This window comes from Rhinolophus sinicus, chromosome 3 (genome assembly GCF_057876585.1).
Source record: "Rhinolophus sinicus isolate RSI-liver-muscle chromosome 3, RSI-T2T, whole genome shotgun sequence".
In the NCBI taxonomy this organism is placed as follows: Eukaryota; Metazoa; Chordata; class Mammalia; order Chiroptera; family Rhinolophidae; genus Rhinolophus; species Rhinolophus sinicus.
Genome location: NC_142503.1, coordinates 145,728,280 through 145,747,866, shown reverse-complemented (window position 1 = coordinate 145,747,866; position 19,587 = coordinate 145,728,280). Strand labels below are relative to the sequence as shown.

General features: G+C 34.8%; 1 protein-coding gene across 8 annotated transcripts in view; it reads left to right on the top strand.

Annotated features, from left to right (window-relative positions):
• Positions 1 to 15,258, top strand: part of DMXL2 (Dmx like 2) — a 123,273-nt gene extending 108,015 nt beyond the window's left edge. For 4 of the 8 annotated variants that reach the window (XM_088797203.1, XM_088797202.1, XM_088797201.1 and 1 more), the window contains exons 30-44: positions 482 to 612; positions 1,160 to 1,245; positions 1,657 to 1,858; positions 2,661 to 2,778; positions 6,009 to 6,071; positions 6,873 to 6,959; positions 7,036 to 7,157; positions 8,313 to 8,451; positions 9,073 to 9,133; positions 9,266 to 9,393; positions 9,915 to 9,992; positions 12,022 to 12,113; positions 12,568 to 12,620; positions 13,841 to 14,058; positions 14,808 to 15,258. In XM_088797203.1, the coding sequence (XP_088653329.1) occupies positions 482 to 612; positions 1,160 to 1,245; positions 1,657 to 1,858; positions 2,661 to 2,778; positions 6,009 to 6,071; positions 6,873 to 6,959; positions 7,036 to 7,157; positions 8,313 to 8,451; positions 9,073 to 9,133; positions 9,266 to 9,393; positions 9,915 to 9,992; positions 12,022 to 12,113; positions 12,568 to 12,620; positions 13,841 to 14,058; positions 14,808 to 15,017 (1,788 nt within the window). In that variant the 3' untranslated portion in view covers positions 15,018 to 15,258. The remainder of the gene's footprint in view (positions 1 to 481; positions 613 to 1,159; positions 1,246 to 1,656; positions 1,859 to 2,660; positions 2,779 to 6,008; positions 6,072 to 6,872; positions 6,960 to 7,035; positions 7,158 to 8,312; positions 8,452 to 9,072; positions 9,134 to 9,265; positions 9,394 to 9,914; positions 9,993 to 12,021; positions 12,114 to 12,567; positions 12,621 to 13,840; positions 14,059 to 14,807) is intronic. The other 4 variants (XM_088797207.1, XM_088797206.1, XM_088797205.1 and 1 more) reach the window with 1 other exon arrangement.
• Positions 15,259 to 19,587: the final 4,329 nt, after the last annotated feature.

The following is a 19,587-nucleotide window of genomic DNA, read 5'->3' as shown; positions in this document are numbered from 1 at the left end:
ATGTGTGATTTACGTATAAATTAGAAGTCAGTTTATTAACATGTAATCAGCGTCATCCTTTTCTGGTGACTGGAATACTTGTATCGACCTTCTAAGTTCCCTTCATCTGCTTATCAGTAGTTCCCTTGGTCAGCATGGAATTAGGGCAGCAGTAGATGGATAGACATTTGGCGGATTTATTAGGCCATGGTGAGGCCTTATGACACATTCTATTTTCGGGATCAGAATACTCATGGTGACTAGATCCGTTACGGTTCTGACCACGTGGCTATATCACTTGCTTTACAGCACTTTGTTTTTTTGAGCTCATCACCTTCCTTCTATTAACATGTCTGCCTCTTTGCATGTGATACCACTGTTGTCACCTTGCTGCGAGTGCACATGAGGGAATACATCTCCCATCATGCCTCCTCCCATTGTTAAGTTAGGACAAAAAGAACCCAATTATACATTTAAAAAATAACTTTACTTTTTATTGCAGCCATTTCTTCCTTTGTCTGATAGTGGTGTTATATATGATTCTGACGAAAGCATTCATAGTGATGAAGAAGAAGATGATGCTTTTTTTTCAGACATACAAATACAGGAGCACCAAGATCCAAATTCCTATAGGTAAATAAGGATTTTCTTCTTCTTCTTTTTTTTTGCCATTTCTTTTGTAGAAAATCCTTATATTACTAATTTTAAGTACATTATCACAAATTTACATAAGAACTGATTTATGTTTTCAGATTAGGAATTCTGTACCTTTGAGGTAAATTTCCAGACAGAATATTTCACATCTGGTTTTCAAGAATAATTTACGTACAAAATGCAAACACAAACATTTTTAGTGAGGAAAAATATGTAATTTATTGCGTGGTTAGAACTTACATTAATTTGCCGATGTGTTTTTAGATTCCCCGTGACTGTGTAGTAAATTGTTTTTCATCAGGTAATTTCCAGATATTGTAAGTGTAATATATTGTTGTATATCTTTTATTTTCAAAGACTACAGAGGTGCCTTTTTAAAAAATATTAAGCTGTTAGAAAAAAACAGCTTTTTTTCTGGGTAGGAGATTGGGCTAAACAACTGACAGGGATCATTACTATGCCTCTCTCATGATTTTATTTTTCTATTAAGGAGAATTTTTTTTTTTTTTTGTCCCCCTTTGAACAGCTGGTCTCTTCTGCATTTAGCAATGGTTAAGCTAGTACTTCACAATGTCAAGAATTTCTTTCCCATTGCTGGAGTAGAATTCTCTGGTAAGTTTGGAATTTGAAAAATTAATGTTAATAAATATAATAATTACCATCAAGTTTTTCTTTACAAAATCCATGTGAAAGGGCATTTGGTACTAAAAAAAATACACTGCCTTTGAGATTTAAGAGGCCTTGTTTATTTTAGGCTCTAGTCTATGGTTTTAATGCATAGCAAAAATCACTATCTACCTAGAAGGTTGAAGGAAAAAACAAAAACCCAGACTGGAGAAACTAGACATTTTTTCAGCTCATTTTAGAGAGCTGGCCTTCTGCTTTGTTGAAAGTATTAAGAATCCAAGTGATACTAGATTAACAGTTTCAGAAGTTATAGCTATAAAACTAGATTTTATCAATATGTGAATGATGATCTACATTTTTTATCAAAATGAAATAACATATTCTACCACTTTTTAGAGTTGCCTGTAACATCACCATTAGGTATTGCTGTGATTAAAAACTTGGAGAATTGGGAACGCATCTTGCAAGAGAAAATGGATCAGTTTGAAGGTCCACCCCCTAACTATATCAACACATATCCAGCTGACCTTTCAGTAGGAGCTGGACCAGCTATTCTTCGAAATAAAGCAATGCTAGAACCTGAAAATACTCCGTTCAAGTAAGAATGCTTTTATAATGCTTGGTTTAACCTTTCTGGAAGACATTTTGTTAAAATATGCCAATAGCCTTCAAAATATTCATAACTTTGAACCTGCAATCCTACTTCTAGCTGTATGTGCTAAGGAAAACATCACAAATTTGCTTAGAAAAGTATTTTTCCCAGCATTACCTATAATTGAATAGACATTACTTTTATAATCAGGAAAAAAACCTTTATTGTGTTTTTTTTGGTTATTTAAAGAACTCTTAGAGAAATTTTTTGAGATAATCTACATATGCAAACAGGTGTTACTGACCTTTTTTATTTACATATGCAAACAGTAATTTAACAGTAAATACATTTTTTTTCATTGATGGTTTGATCTTCTACCTGTTCATCTGGGCCCCCCCTTTTTTTTTGAGGTAGTGGGCCATGATTGCTCCTAAGCTTGAAAGAGCAGGCCTTTTGAGGTTGTTAGGATGTTCAAAATGAAATCTATGACTTTATCTTCATTGATGATAATAGGCTTTAACCAACAAGACCAACCTAAAGTATAATTTAAAAATAATAAGAGATTCATTTGACTCTCAGCTCAATCTGTTCATTCAGAGAACCTGTAATTAGAGAATTAATTGCTAGATGAAGGGATGATTTTTTTTTAGAAAACTAAAAATTAAAAGTGAAATAAAGTGTAATGTTTTGTTGAGCCTAATGTATCTTCTTTGCTGTAGATAATGGAAGTTTTTAACAAAGGCATCTGCAAATATTAAACACATTTTCTATAGACTAAAAGAGTGTAATGTGTTGATTGTTTTAATAGATCCAGGGATTCCTCTGCACTTCCAGTCAAACGACTTTGGCATTTCCTTGTTAAACAAGAAGTTCTTCAAGAGACATTTATTAGATATATTTTCACGAAGAAAAGAAAGCAGAGTGAGGTATTTTGAAAAAAAAAAAAAAAATTCTGTTGTAATTTTTGTTTAGTTTTCTTTAGTATTTTTAATGAAGTCTGTGCTTAATTTATTTTGAAATTTACTTTTTGTTGGAACTTAGTATCTTTCATACATCATAGGTAATAGTTTACCAAACTACAGTAAATTTCTTTTAAGATAAAAACTTGTAATTTTTATTTCATAACAATGAGATGATAGGTCCCTTGATAAATCATATATACTTAAGTGAGAGTTGCTACTTCCTTTATAATATTTCCTTTTGGGCTTTTACATATGATAAACGTGACAGATGGTGTGGGGAATGTAATATGTAAATGAGTATACTCTATATTCTGATCTCTGTATATAATTTAATTGAAAATACAATGTAGCCCTTTAAAAGCATTTTATTTATTTAGGATTTAGAAATGGACAGGATAAACTTTAGTAGCAGCAAATTCGGGATAATTTTGTGAGAGAACAGACTACAGAAATACTAAATACATGATGAAGTAAGATCAGAGTGAGGCACAGGTTCTGCATTGCACGGTGATTTTTAACCTAAATATAAAGTAGTAATGTAATACCATTCAGGATTTAACAAGAATCAGGAATTTGGGAGACTGCAGTGTAGAATTTAAATTCTATATTTTATAAGGATTTCTTGCTTATAAAATGAGGGGTATATAGATGTTTTATAAGAGCATTTTAGTTCATTTGCCATTTAATGAGGTAATGAACAGTTTGGAGAGTGTACTCAGTACAGTGTCAGATATGGTTCAAGATTTGGCAAACAAAATTTATGAGAAAAGAAAAATGAATTATATTTCACCTAGGTAAGTGAAAACCAAGAGGGACAGTCTACATGATTCAGTTTTTGCAAGGTGAAATATAGAACTGCTTCTCAGTTTTCCCCCATACCTAGGGCAGCAGAATCTACTGAATTCATTCCTTTCACTAGTCATCCACTTACCTCTATGGTAATTGTGATCAGCCCTGTGAACAGTCATTTATTGTCTGTACGGATTTAAAAATTATGTACTTACATGAGGAATTAGGGGATTGAACTGTAGAGATTCTTTTGAGTCATACAAGCTTTTTTGATAACATACAAAAGACCCTGATGGTATTGAAGTTATTGATGTGGGATTTGTTAGAGGACTCATAGAGCCGAATTAATTTCCTTTTTCATTTAACCCACTGTTTACAGCATTTCCTGTAGTGATGCTGAATCCATATGCCATAAAATAAGATACAGAAATCTAAAAAATAGATTTAAAATAAAAGATACGTATTCAATTAAGTCTCAGTTATCTATAGAAAGCCAGTTCTTTAAAGGATCAATTTCCTGAGTGTTTAGTTCTTCAGATTATTAAACAATGATTTATTGAAAATATGCTTTAATTATTCATAAGGTTTGCAGCAGTTGGATTGTATAGGATTGTCAGAGTCTCAGCCTGCTGTGGGGAGCTGGGTGTCTAGATTGCTTGGACCCTCAGACCCTTGTCTTGCCCTTCAGGTTCTGTTCTCTCCTCTTGGGTTTCCTTCTTCCTTAACTAAGCCTGTGCCTCATTCCGCCCCTCTCTCTCTTCTTTATGCCCCTCAGTCTCAATGCTCTTGGCATTAGCAGCCAAGCTGTGTGTTCTCTGATATTTTTCTACCAGCAGAGGGTCTCCATGAACTGAGATGTGGGATAGGGATAAATAGAACATTTCTTAAAATGCTCTGTAAGCATTGGTTGGCTCCAGGGAAGGGAAATACACGCCTGGGAGTTGGGACAGGAGGAAGAATTTTTATCATGTACCCTTTTGTACCTTTTGAATTTTAAATTGTTGAATGAAATGATTATCTTGTCCAGTGCTGTGAAATAGAACTTTCTGTGATAATGGAAATTTTATCTGTTCTGTATAATACAGTAGTTACCAGACACATGTGATTATCGAGCAGTTGAAATGTGGCTAGTGTGACTGAGGGACTGAATTTTTAATTTTGTTTAAATAGCCACATATGCTTAGTGGCTACTGTATTGAATAGCATAGATGTGCTGAAAAATTGTTTTCATTAAGGAAAAAAATGTTAAAGCTGTTAAGACAAAAACTGGTCACTAAGTTCAGAAATGTGCAACATTATTAAAATGACTCATACAGGAAGAGTTTTTTTAAATTATTAAACAGGATTTTGATAATCAATAAATTTAGCAAATTCAGTGAATTAGTTAGTAAAACTGGCAAACTAATCCTAAAAGTGCTAAGATGTTAGCTAATTAAAAAATAACTTAATAAAAATTCTGAGAAATGCTGAAATTTTAGATGTATTCATAAGAAATTTTTACTCATCTAATATATTAAACAAGAATATTCCACAAAACAAGTTTTTGTCAACTTGATAAATGTGGCAAACTCAGCTACTTGGTTAAAAGCAAATAAGATCGTTAGCACTTGGGCTTTTGCTGGATTGGCCCCTGCACACATTTACCATTCCTTCACTGTCAGCTGTAGCAGCCCTGGGGCGGTCGCTGAAGGCCTGGTCAGAGAATTTGGCCCTTTTGGCTTTAAGTGAAGCAGCCACTTCAAGAGGAATAAATTGCTCTGATCCAACCTTTAGAGGTTTCCACAGCAGAGCAGAAATATTACTTCTGATTGTAACCACCCCTAACGACCCTTCATCAACCAGAAGCAAGTTATTTGTGTTATTTTTCCCCCCATACCTCATTTTGTTAAATATTTGTTTGTTTCTAAGGAGAAAAATCATATGATTATAGTAAATGGTTGTTGTGAATTTTAATCCCTGACTCTCTTTTCATGGATATATTTCTTATGAATAAGAGTGAAATAATTATCAGGGCTTTCAGTCTGAGTTTAGAGATAAGTAGTTTCAATTTGTATTTTAACTAAACCCCTATCAGATAGGAATCTATGTAGTACAGAATGCATCTGCTTATGCATGTAGGTTTTATTTTTATATAACGGATAGAAAAATATCTAATTTTTATTTTGAAATAGGTTTTGTATAATAGTCACATTAACTTTAATTTTGCCTGGTTTGCTTTGTGTTGTGTTTATCTGATTACATCATGTTTTACTCAGTTTAATTTCTTTCTTGATTTTGTGTTTTTAAAAGGCAGCCTTGCAAATTCACTTTTACTATCTTCACCATTTCAGTTTGAAATTTTTCATTCTCTTTATAATTTTGTTTCATGCATGTGTTTTGTGTTTGTGATGGTGTGGTGTATTTAGTCTGTAGAAGAACATGTGGAGCAGGTCAAACAAAACTACGTAGCAGAAGATTACCACATCAAGGTAGTATTCCAAGTTCTTGTATTTAGCTCATTCTTTGAAGTTCAGGGAGCTAACCTCTTGTCTCTAATACTAACCATCACCTCCTCAGCTGGCTAACTAGTAAGAGTACTCATCTCTCCCATACGCCTCAGTGACATACAGTAGGAGACGTTGGGTGTGACTGGCTTCCTCTTCCTGCCACTGGTTCTGCTTTTTCTTGTCCACCTCCGCTTCCGTCACTTTTTCCAGTTTGTTCTTAAACATAATTTTTTTAAATCTTTCTTCCTTCTCGATTCTGCCTCTTCTTTCCTTCCCATCATCTTTGACTCTAAGCCACTATACCTTCCTCTCATCAATCTCCTTCATTCTTTTCTAACTATTCTTCTTTCCAACTTCTCCTTATTCCTATCTCAGCACCCTTATTTAAAACATGTTTCATTTCTTATGTGACTCCTTTGTTTACGTCTTTTTCTTCCATTCTGTGCCTCTTATGTATACACATTCCTACTGCAATATCTCTATACACTTTTGGAAGAGATAAGACACGTTACTGTCATAAATACTAATGAAAACTGTGTTAGCTATCTTTTATGCCAGTTAATCAGTGTCCTATAATCACAATGGAATATTTATAATTGGGGTGATTACAGGGCATCAGAGAATTTAAGATAATTCCAAAGCTAATTTTCAACACACTAAAAATTACCTTTTTATTTGCTGCTGCTACATTTTCTTCTTATCTTTCCTTAATTTTGTGGAGTGTACAGATTTCTGGATGGAGCTATTCTGTAACAACTAAAGCTGCTGACAAATGTTTTGTAGGTTGAAGCTGATCTGGGCTATCCAGGTGGAAAGGCAAAAATCATTCATAAGGAATCAGATATGATCATGGCATTTTCCATTAATAAGGTAAAAGCTTTAGTCATTATAATTTCACTTTTTTAGTGAAATTGCTTAAATTATTGATTCTGCCTTTGCTTTACAGGCAAACTGTAATGAAATTGTTTTGGCTTCAACACATGATGTACAAGAACTCGATGTTACTTCTCTGCTGGCCTGTCAATCATATATGTGGATTGGAGAAGAATATGACAGAGAATCCAAAAGGTTAATATCTTATGTAGATAATTTTAAATGTAGTTTTCCTCAAAAGGAACCCTTTTAGTTATGCACATGATTTTGAATTATCTTGAAAAGTATATTTGTATCTCTCTCCCTTCATTTGGATAGGAGACAAATATAATTGGCTTAGCTGCCAATAAAAGGCTCTGTTTACACCATGAACAAACTACTCATACTTCTTCATTAGACCTTGAACTAGTGTTTGAGTCAGCATAATCCTCAATGCCAAAGGCTAATGCTGACAACTGCCATTTTGACATTTAACTCCAAAGAAATGTCAGGAATTACACAATGTTAAGTAAATTCATCTGATCTGGATAATTAAAGCAAAAAGCGGTATACACAAGTGTATTAATTAGACTGATTGTTGAGTCACATTTACTGAGTAATTTCCAGTGTTTCTTCTTATCTCCTTATAAGCATAGCTTTTTTACAGATAAAAATATAGACAACTTTGCTTTTCAGTAAAGCTATAGACACTGTACCAAGAGTGTTTTTGCAACACTTCCCTTTATTGGGGTTTCTCCTCCACATTTGTCCTCCCTCTTGCTTTTCTCCAGACTCTTAAAAATTTTATATGCTTGGGAATGGTGCCTTGATAAGTCTGTCTTTGTTCTGTTGAATTTTCTATTTTGTCAGTATATAATATAACTAGATATCAATATCACACTTCAGAGTAGATATAACCATGTAATATATGATATGATATAGTCCATCATAAAAATTACTTCAACATTTTTATGTGATAATTAGTACCTTACTTAAAAAAATCTTTAAAAATGTTTGAATTTGATACATGGGATAGCTATACTTGAATAGAATACATAGCTTTTTTCTATACATGATAAAAAGAAAAGCTCTGTTAAATACTTCAAAATAAACATTGGTTCCAACTTGTGCAGCAATAAAATTACCCTGAACAACATTCAACTAAATTTATGTTTTGCTTAAAGGGAAAAAGTTAAACGGTACTAAAGTTGGCTGTGATTAGAACATGTACCAAAGTTTTTCTCATGGATATTTACTCATTTTTTAAAAATAAAGGTGATCCTGTGTGTTCATAAGAAGCTCTGTAATTGGAATTTGTAATTGTAATTGGAAAATGCAATTTTCACAGTAACACGCGAATATTTTTCATAGTTCAGATGATATTGATTACCGTGGTTCCACTACAACTCTTTATCAACCCAGTGCACCGTCCTATTCAGCAAGTCAGGTGCATCCACCTTCATCTCTGCCGTGGCTGGGCAGTGGACAGACTAGCACTGGAGCTAGTGTGGTATGTTATTTACTTTTAGGTATGGTTTCTGGATATGGACTCCCTCAAAAACAAGTTGAAGTCACTTTGACAAACAATGATCCTAATGGTCAGTGGCAGTGACCAGTTATAATAATAGCTAACATATTGTGAGTTTCTTTTTGTCAGGTGCATGCTTTTTCTCACAACAACCTGAGGTGGTAGGTGCTATTATTATCCCTCATTATCATCTTACAAATGAGCAAACCATGAGGCACAAAGTGGTAAAGCAAAGTCCAAGAGGAATTCATGTCTATGGTAACACTGTTGTTACGTAGTCACTGGAGTTGAAGGGGTCCCATTCTCAGGTTCTACTCTGAAGACTGGAGATACTCCTGCATGTCCTCAGGAGGGGCACTTACTATTCGGTGAAGCTGCTTGGTATCCGCACAGTCCACACAGGCCAGGGCTGCACCAGTAAGGGACTTCCACAACCTGTTCAGACAAGTATTGTATGTGTAGTGGTTCAGAAAATCCACAACAGTTTATTTCAGTAATAAGCCAGTTGTAAAATAAATATTATCAGAATTAGAGTTGGCTTGAATCATATCCTTCCTCATCCGTTCTGTTATGTACAAAATACATTTTTTTATTCTTTTAAAGCTTATGAAAAGGAATCTACATAACGTTAAGAGAATGACCTCGCACCCGGTCCATCAATACTGTAAGTATTTTATATATGATCCAAGGATTGCAAATGGCCTCCATCATTTTGAAGTGGATTTATAGAATGGAAATATCAGAATTCTTTCTTTAGCTTTTTCTGTTATTTTCTGCTTTTCCTTTTGTGTTTCAGATCTTACAGGTGCCCAGGATGGCAGTGTACGAATGTTTGAATGGACACGACCTCAGCAACTTGTCTGTTTCCGCCAAGCCGGCAATGCAAGAGTTACCAGGTTATATTTTAATTCTCAAGGCAACAAGGTTAGTTCTTGGGGGTTACTACTAAATTCATGTGAAAATAAGTATGGATATTTATGAGTAAATGGTTAGTAAAACTATATCAAAACGCAAATTCAATGACCCTGGATTGAGCTGAACAGGTAGCTTGTTTGTATCTGTTTATATACCACCTCATCTCCCAATAAAAGTATAAATCCACAAAATTTTGTATGGATTAATTATCCGCTTAAAGATACTAAATACTCTGTGAGGGTAAAGAGCTTTGTCGAGTGTGTTGGTGGAGCCTGTAATCGCAGTCAAGCACCTGAGAGGACCTTCCAGGTTCTTACTAAATTCTTCTACAGAAGATGGGGGGAAACTGGGAAAGCATTTAAAAAGGGCAGGATGTTGATAGTACTTGGACTTTCTTGGGAACTGTAGCAACAGAAACAGGTATAGGCAGAATGTTCAGTGGGGATTAAGTGACTGCTTTCCGTAAATGTTTTTACCTTTGATACGGCCACTGAGAAGCTCTGTTTAATGTCTCTCTGCTTTTCTAACAGTGTGGTGTTGCTGATGGAGAGGGTTTTCTGAGTATCTGGCAAGTAAATCAAACTGCAGCAAATCCTAAACCTTACATGGTAAGTATCACTTAGCATTCCCAGAGTGTGTAGAGGCCACTTGTTTATGAAGTGTCTGTTTCAGACAGTGAATCTCATTGGTGGATCTGGTGGGAAAGGCACTTCCATCCAGCAACCATACCATAGCGCAGTACCCATCATTGTCCTAGTTTTAGACTGAAATGACCTAAAACAGCTTGACGACGAGTAGTCATTAAATCTGAAATATTTTAGGGGCTTTCCCTGTACATGGTCTTCCGTAGAATACATTTTTTTATACTTTTATCCATTTTGAAAATTAACTCTTTTTAATGATAGCATTTTGTAGTAATTGATTTTACACACCTATATTAAGACTCCAACAGGTTCCATGTACAGTTGTCCCTTGGTATCCATGGGGGTTGTTTCCAGGACTTCCATGGATACCAAAATCTGCAGAAGCTCAAACCCCTTATGTAAAATGGCGTACTGTTTTTCCCCGAAAATAAGACCTCGCCAGACCATCAGCTGTAATGAGTCTTTTGGAGCAAAAATTAATATAAGATGGGGTATTACATTATATTATACCGGGTCTTTTATTAATTTTTGCTCCAAAAGACGCATTAGAGCTGACAGTTTGGCTAGATCTTATTTTCGGGGAAATACGGTAGTATTTGCATATAACCAATGTATGTCCTTCTGTATACTTTAAATCATTCCTGGATTACTTATAATATCTAATACAATGTAAATGCTATGTAAATAGTTGTTATACTGTATTGCTAGGGAATAATGACAAGAAAAATCTGTACTTGTTCCATACAGATGCAGTCATCTCGGGCCTAACTACATAGTACACATCAGCAACAATGTAACATTTAAAACATTTTTGATCTGTAGATGTGGAGGGCCAACTGTATTCCAGTTTGCTCCAGAATTTTGTTTACTGGGTTATAAAATAACCAATCCCAATAGGCCACCCATTCATTAATCCAAATCATACTAAATCATTTGGTAATGCAAGCATATCTTCACTTGGTGGGGGAGAGGTGGAAGATGATGCTATCCTATAAGAACTTCTGGCTTCATGTATTTTGATTCTATAGAAAGTCCTGAACCTCTAGGGTTTAGGTAGATTCCCAGATATTTTTAAATTTTATTTTCTAGGCTATGCACATGTTCTTACGTATGTGGGATAAGATATTTCTCTTAAATTAGTACACTACAGACTGTGTCATCAAGTCTTTACAGAAATGGAAGTGATATTGAATCTATCCTTTACCTTCAGTCAAATCTATACCATGATAATTTCAAACAGAAAAATATCTGTTTTATTTTAAAATACCCTGACATCTTCCTTCTTGGTCCTCACTCGGTCCTCACCTTCTACTCATCCAGTGGATCCAACAAGAAAAATCCCTGGCTCAGTGAATGGTTTCCCACGGTACTGGAATACCCTTAGGAGCTGTTTGGGACAGTCTTAAACCTCTGGATTATTTACAGGACCACTTTTTGATCTTGTTTTTGTAATTGCTAAAGGTCTTCACCTGGGGGGGGAGGGCAGGGAGCACAGATGTGGTAAGGAAGGTAGATGGTAACCAAGTTAATGTGACTTAAGTTCTTCACACTATAGTCCAAGACTAGATGGGTATGCAAGAGTTTTCCTCCTTGGGTTGTTGTTATGATTTATATTATTATTTAAAGTGTATTAAATGTATTTGAGGTCATTAGCACTAAAGTTGCTTGCTTGAGCCCTTAACCAAGCCATTTAATTATATGAAGTTCATGTACTTGTTATCTTACTCTTTTGTTATGTATCTTAAAAAAAAACCCCAAAAAACCTTGAATCCTTGAATTCCGTGTTTTTACCATCCCTTTCAGGTTTTAAAAAACTATTTTATTTTACCCAAATATGCAAATGACAGCTAATTCTCACACTATCACTTACTATTCTAGACTGTTTTACAAAACTTTACTTAGCTCATGCATATATTAAGAGAATTATGTGTGTGCACTGTACCAAATTTTACTGTATTTTTAGATAACATCAATTGTATTTTGTTTTCCATAGAGTTGGCAGTGCCACAGTAAAGCCACAAGTGACTTTGCATTTATTACCTCTTCAAGTCTAGTTGCCACATCTGGACAGTCCAATGACAATAGGTAGGTTGACAGAGAAGCAAAATGAGAAATAAGCAAATTTAGAACAAACAAATCAGAAATAGACTTACAGACACAGAGAACAAATTGATGGTTGCTAGATGGGAGGGGGATGGTAGATGGGAGGGGTGTTGGGGAGATGGGTGAGAATGGCAAAGGGATTAGGAAGCACACATTGGTAGTTACAAAATAGTCTGGGGCTGTGAAGTGCAGTATAGGGAATATAGCCAAAAATGTTGTAAAACTGTGTATATGGTGTCAAATGGCTGCTGGACTTGCTGGGGGATCACTTCGTAAGTTGTATGGATGCCTGGCCACTGTGCTGTACATAAATGTGAGTGAACAAAAAAGATAACAAGATTCAATAAGATATTTGACTTGAAGACAGTTTGCTCCTGGTGATGACTTAGAGCAATTGTTCATGATGTATTTTTCTTATTGTTTGTTTCTTTATAAGAAATGTATGCCTCTGGGACACTTTGATATCACCTGGAAACAGCCTCATTCATGGTGAGTTAAGGTCTGTGATTTTTAATACACTATGAAGGAATGCTTTCCTGGTTTTTAACCAGTGAATCTAGTCAGTATTTATTCATGGGTTGACAATAGAGAACTATTTGGAACGTACAAAATTCTGAAAGTTAACTAGAATGTCTGGCTACCTTGCTAAGGTAAATATGTACATGTATGATCATAGAAATCCAGCTAGCCTAGAGCAGTCTTTAGTTGTATTCTATTCAGAAAATATGGTATGGAGTGTGGTGTTACTAACAAGGCTATTTAAGGAATTAGTTGTAAAGTATTCATTGAGCTTAATAGAAATGAGATCATATTTTAAAGAATTAAACCTAACTATGAAATAAAAGTTAACCTTACAGTTAGAGCTAGAAATATGAACAATGCCATTTAAGTAGTATTCATTTTGTTTAAGATAGTATTATGTTGGTGCAAAAGTAATTGTGGTTTAAAAGGTTAAAAATTGCAAAAACCGCATTTGCTTTTGTATCAACCTAATATTTCCCAAATTGGTGTCCTAAGGATCTCTCTTCCACATAGTGGTAGAGTGCTCCATCCAATAAGTTTGGGTTAAATAAAGCTGGGTGGATTTTTTTACAGGAAGATTTCAGTGTTTTACTATGATGATGTGCATATTGAAAGCTGTAGTTGTTTCCCAATTTTATTTGATTTCACAATTCTTTTTTCTGTGAATAACTGTTAACATCTTTTAAAGATTTGCCACATAGTAATTTATGAAATAATCATATTAAAATGCAGAGAATCCTTGGAAGGATAACTTCTTAAATTGTAGCTGGTCATTTGCACACAGGTGTATTTGAGTTTCAGTTACTTACTTGTGAAGGTTTGATGAGGCTGTATATGAGGGCAAGAACTAGGTGAGGGTAAGTACTTGTCATTGGTAGCTGAGTGTGTCATTCAGAAGCTTGGTCACCTCTACATTTTTGCTTCTGCATACTACTTACATGGTAGCATAACTTAGTTTGGGCTTAAGGTTTAAACTTCCTGTGTGTGTTTTCATATTGAGATTGTGGGTAAGAATATCTTTTTCTGTCACTGGCTTGGATCTTCTTTAATACTTTGATCATATGATTACAGAAATTAGAATGAAAAAATGTATCAGTAATTTCTATATTATTTAAATAGGCATTTAAATATGATCAGAATTGCCAAGATCGAAATTTTGGGAGAAATGACTCGTTTTCCTTCTTCAGGTTTCGCATGCCATGATCATGGTGCCACGGTACTCCAGTATGCACCAAAACATCAACTCCTCATATCTGGAGGTAGGAAAGGATATGTCTGCATTTTAGACATCAGGCAGAGGCAGCTGATCCACACGTTCCAGGCACACGACTCAGCCATTAAGGCGCTGTCTCTGGATCCCTGTGAAGAATTTTTTACTACAGGGTCAGCCGAAGGTAACATAAAGGTAAGTTAGTACAAGAGGTGGGAATGTGCTGCTATGTGTTGTCAAGACTGGTTGGGAAGAAAAACCCAAAAAACCCCACTGTGCTCTTTGAAATGAGGCATAAAGTGAAGCTTTGTGGAGCTGTTGAATGTTTCTTCCTTCCATGTGGTTCTTTCTAAACTGTTATGGTCCAGAAAACCATATAATCAACCTCATTAGATGCTCAGGTTATGAAAAAGCCTTAAAGGACTGTTTTGAGTAACCTGTATGAATTTAACTAATGCATGGATTTTTTGGTGACATTAGTTTGGCTTCTCAGCACTTCCTCCCCTCTCCTCACCTGTGCTCCCAGTACCTAACTCTGTTTTGTATAGTTGAGGTGAGGTTTCCTGATAAGTGAGATGTTGCTGTTCTTTTATATTGCCCAGGGTCTAGCTTAGCATTAGGAACATTATTTGAATTAACTTAAATATTTAATTGAATTATAAATGGGGTTTTTGTGGTTAATATGAGATTACAAGAGGACAGGAAGAGAGAAATTTAAAAGAATGGACAGTAAAGTATTAGGACAGTAAATTAATCATCTGAATAATATTATTTCCAATCAGATAAGCTGTTAGGAAAGAGTCAGTGGTTGGGAAAGTTGGACTATAATGAGATCATTTAGGCCAAGGGAATAAAAGCGAAGGTCATGTTTTTGCTTTTGGTCTCTTTCTCTTTTTTAAATGACTTACACTTTTTGTTTTCACTCTGTTTTTCTTTTAAATTAGGTTTGGAGATTGACAGGCCATGGTCTGATTCATTCATTTAAAAATGAACATGCTAAACAGTCCATATTCAGAAACCTTGGGGCTGGAGTCATGCAGATTGACATCACCCAGGGCAATCGGATCTTCTCCTGTGGGGCAGACGGCACTCTGAAAACAAGGGTTTTGCCCAGTGCTTTTAACATCCCTACTCAAATTCTTGACATTCTATAGACTTAAAAGATTTGGGCTTTATTTTTATAAACATTTCAATTAAAAAAACACACTGCAATCGCTATTAGGCATTTCTGCTTTCCAAGCAGTTAACACATTGAAAACACTACAGAGAATCTCTGTGTAGAATTTGAATCTGATTCAAGCTGAGTTTTATGCTGACTATTGCCCATACAGGTTGGTAGAATGATTGTGCATGTACCTTTTATCATGCTGACATACTTAAAAAAAAAAAAAAAAATCAAACCTAATATTGTATGAAGGATAGCTATTCTTTATAGCGTTTAGCAAATCTGATTCAGGAATCATTATTAGTAAGTTATAATAATGAGAAGGACCTTTATACCAAATTAAAGAAGAAAATGTTGCTGATTCAGGTTTTTCTTCCTATTCTTACCACTGATTGAAGCATGCCTGCACTCTCCTTTGTTGAGCGAAGGATAGTCATAAGGTGTTAGAAGCTCAAGATTACCAGAAACACTTTCTAAACAGTGGAGCAGTGTGCAGTGACGAGTACTCTGCCGAGAGAGGTCATTGCCGAGAGAGGTCATTTCCATTCTTTCCTGCTGAATATTTTTCCTGTTAGTGTTTAAACTGAGCTAGTACTGTAACTTGCAAATGAGTGCAAATTTAAATGCAGTGTTTTCCTCACATCTTGCACATTCACGTTTTTTGGACTGCTAGTTTTTCTATTTAAACATTTGCCTTCATGTTAGGAATATAATACGTGAACATGACTAAAACATACCAGTTTAGTATTTTTTCTTTTCTTAGTCCAGTGTAGTACTATGTTGTAACTACACCAATAGAACATTTCATATCACAATTAAAATGTATGTTAGGCTTTTTGTGGCCAGTTAATAGTTGATGAGATTGGTGATACTATTTATTATCACAGCCTATTGTATAAACAGTGCAGAGCTAAATATTATTTGCTTATAAAATATTAGCCATTGTTGTTATATTTTGATGTACCTCCTTGGTTATGACCAAAAATATGTTGAGATATTGAAATCAATGTCTGTGTGTTTAAATGTTTACCAGCAAATTGTCTCATCATGTTAATGAGAATGCTTAATGCCTGTGCAGTAAATAGTAAAATATAATGGCATAAAAGCACCTTTCTTGGAAGACAATGTGATGTTCAGGCTGTGAAATATATATGTAAAGGAAAAATAAATGTTATTTGTTAGAGTTTTGCCTTAGTTTGGTCTGGTATTCTTTGATAATATTTTAAACAGTTGAGATGATTTTAAATTTGACAAAATGTTTAACTTAAAGAATTTTTAAGCTATTAGGCAGTTCATTCATTCATAAATATTTACTGAGTACCTTATATATCAGTGGCCATTTTAGGAAATGGAATAAAGTGGTGACTCAGGGATGGCATTCAGTGTTGGGATTTAGTTGGGTGAGAACTAACCTCACTGTGCCTTTTTGTTCATAGAATCTTTGATTTTGGTGCTGACACTAGTGAAGGAGCTGAGCTGGGAATAGTACTTAAGTGGAGTGGCGAGGGAAAGAGGAGAGTGGGTGGCTGAATACATGGGAACACAAATTTGACAAAAATTGCAAACATACATACACTTACTACAGTTTAGTATACCATAAACTGTATGTTACATCGTGCCATCATTGTATATATTACACTAAAACAGTACTAGCTGATTCAGTTGGAATCTGTAAAATAGAATTTTGAAACTGAAATTAAAAGACTATGGTAGCTGTTATCTTCTTTAAGGTATTACTTTATAGTAATCTGCCATGTCACACTAATTTGTGTTATTTCTTTAAAAATTAAAAAAATTAGAACAGTTTTAGGTTTACTAAAAAACCTTAGTCAATACCACCAAGTGTTTTCATTTATTCCCTTTACCACAGTTTCCCATATTAACATTTTGCATTAGTGTGATGTATTCGTTACAACTAATGAGCCAGTATTGATGCATTATTAACTAAAGTCCATGGCTTATATTAAGCTTCACTCTTTATGTTGTACAGTTCTGTGGGTTTTGACAAATGCATATCATGTATCCATTACTATAGAATCATACAGAATAGTCTCATTGCCCTAAAATTCCTGAGTTCACCCATTCATTCTTTTCCCTTTGCCTCCAACCTCTAGCAACCACTGATCTTTTTACTGTCTCCATAGTTTGCCTTTACCAGAATGTCATATAGTTGGAATCATATACTATGCAGCCATTCCAGATTGACTTCTTTCACTTAGCAATAAGCATTAAAGTTTCTTCATATCTTTCCTTGGCTTGCTAACTCTTTTTTTGTTGTTGTTATCACTAATAATATTCCACATATGAGTATACCACAGTTTGTCCATTTACCTTTTGAAGGACATCTTGGTTGCTTCCAGTTTTTTACAATTATGAATAAAGCTGCCATAAACGTGTGCAAGGTTTTGTGTGGGCGTAAGATTTCAGCTCAATTGGGGAAGTACCTAAGAAGAGATTGCTGGGTTGTAGGGTAAGATTGTTTAGCTTTGTGAAAAACAGCAAAACTCTTCCAAAGTGGCTGTACCATTTTGTATTTCTACCAGCAATGAATGAGTTCTGTTGAGAATTCCTGAGTTCTTAGAGGTCCCGTCGTTCCACATCCTCATCAGCATTTGTCGTCAGTTTTTTTGGATTTCAGTCGTTATAAAAGATGTGTAGTGGTATTTCATTGCTCTTAATTTGCAGTTCCCTAATGACGTATGATGTTAATAACCATCTTTTCATCTGTTTACTCGCCATCTGTATATCTTCTTTGGTGAGAAGGGCTCTTTTGCCCATTTTAAAAATTGGGTTGTTTTCTTACTTTTCATTCCCTTAATAGTATCTTTTGCAGAGCTTAAGTTTTTTAATTTTAATAAATTCAAACTTAACATTGGAGTGACAATTTCCCCTGTGCTTTCAGTTCTCTGATGATCTATGAAAAGCTGTTGATTTTCATTTTGTTCTGGTTTTTTTGCTATGATAAGGACAGGAATGACGTGTTCCAAGCTCTTTACATGTTGGAGCTAAAACCTGAAGTTCTACTTTGTGTTTGTATAAGCATTATAAACTATTTCTTTTTTTAATTAAATTTATTGGGGTGACATTTGTTAGTAAAATTATATAGATTTCAAGTGTACATTTCTATAATACATCTATATATTGCTTTGTGTGTTCACCACCCAGAGTCAGTTCTCCTTCCATCACCATATATTTGACCCCTTTCCCGTCTTCTACCATCCCCTTCCCCCCTTATCCTCTGGTAACCACTAAACTTTTGTCTGTGTCTATGAGTTGTTTCTTTGTTTGTCTTGTTAGTTTGTTGCTTTGTTTTATATCCCACATATGAGTGAAGTCATATGGTTCTTGACTTTTTCTGTCTGACTTATTATCCTTAGCATGATTATCTCAAGGTCCATCCATGTTGTCACAAATGGCACTATTTCATCTTTTCTTATGGCTGAGTAATATTCCATTGTGCATATGTACTGCATCTTCTTTATCAAATTATCCATTGAAGGGCACTTTGATTGTTTCCATGTCTTGGCCACTGTGGATAATGCTGCAATGAACATAGGGGTACATATATCTTTACAAATAAATGTTTCAAATTTTTTGGGTAGATACATATGGGACAGAGTGCTGTCATATCGTAATTCTGTTCTTAATTTTTTGAGGACCCTCTGTACTGTTTTCCATAGTGGCTGTACCAATTTACATTCCCACCTGCAGTGTGTGAGGGTTCCTTTTTCTCCACAGCCTCTCCAACACTTGTTATTACTTGTATATCTGTTGGCTGTTTGTATTCTTCTTGGAAAAGTGTCTGTTCAGGTTCTCTGCCCATTTTTTAATTGGATTATTTGGATTTTTTGTTGAGTTGTATGAATTCTCTATATTTTGGATATTAGCCCCTTATCCCAGGTGTTGTTTACAAATATTGTCCCATTCGGTTGGTTGATGGTTCTTTTTGCTGTGCAGAAGCTTTTAAGTTTGATACAGTCCCATTCATTTATTTTAGCTTTTACTTTGCTTGCCTTTGAGGTCAAAGTCATAAAATCTCTGAACCCAAGGCCCATAAGTTTAGTACCTATCCTTTCTTCTACGCAATTTATTGTTTCAGGTCTTATGTTTAGGTCTTTGATTCATTTTGAGTTAATTTTGGTATATATATACACACACACACACACACACACACACATACGGTATATATATATACATATACATATATATACATACATATATATACATATATGTACATATATATATATATATATATATATATATATATATATGTACATATATATATATGGCGACAGATAGCAGTCCAGTTCCATTCTTTTGCACGTTTCCCAATTTTCCTGGCACTGTTTAATGAAGAGGCTTTCTTTTCTCCACTGTATGTTTTTGGCTCCTTTGACAAAAATCTGCCCAGATTTATGAGGGTTTATTTCTGAGTTCTCAATTCTATTCCATTGGTCTGTGTGTGTTTTTTTCTGCCAATACCTGGCTGTTTTGATTATTGTCAGTCAAAGAAGATTAAGAAGAGAGATCAAAAGATACATAGAAAGAAATAAGAATGA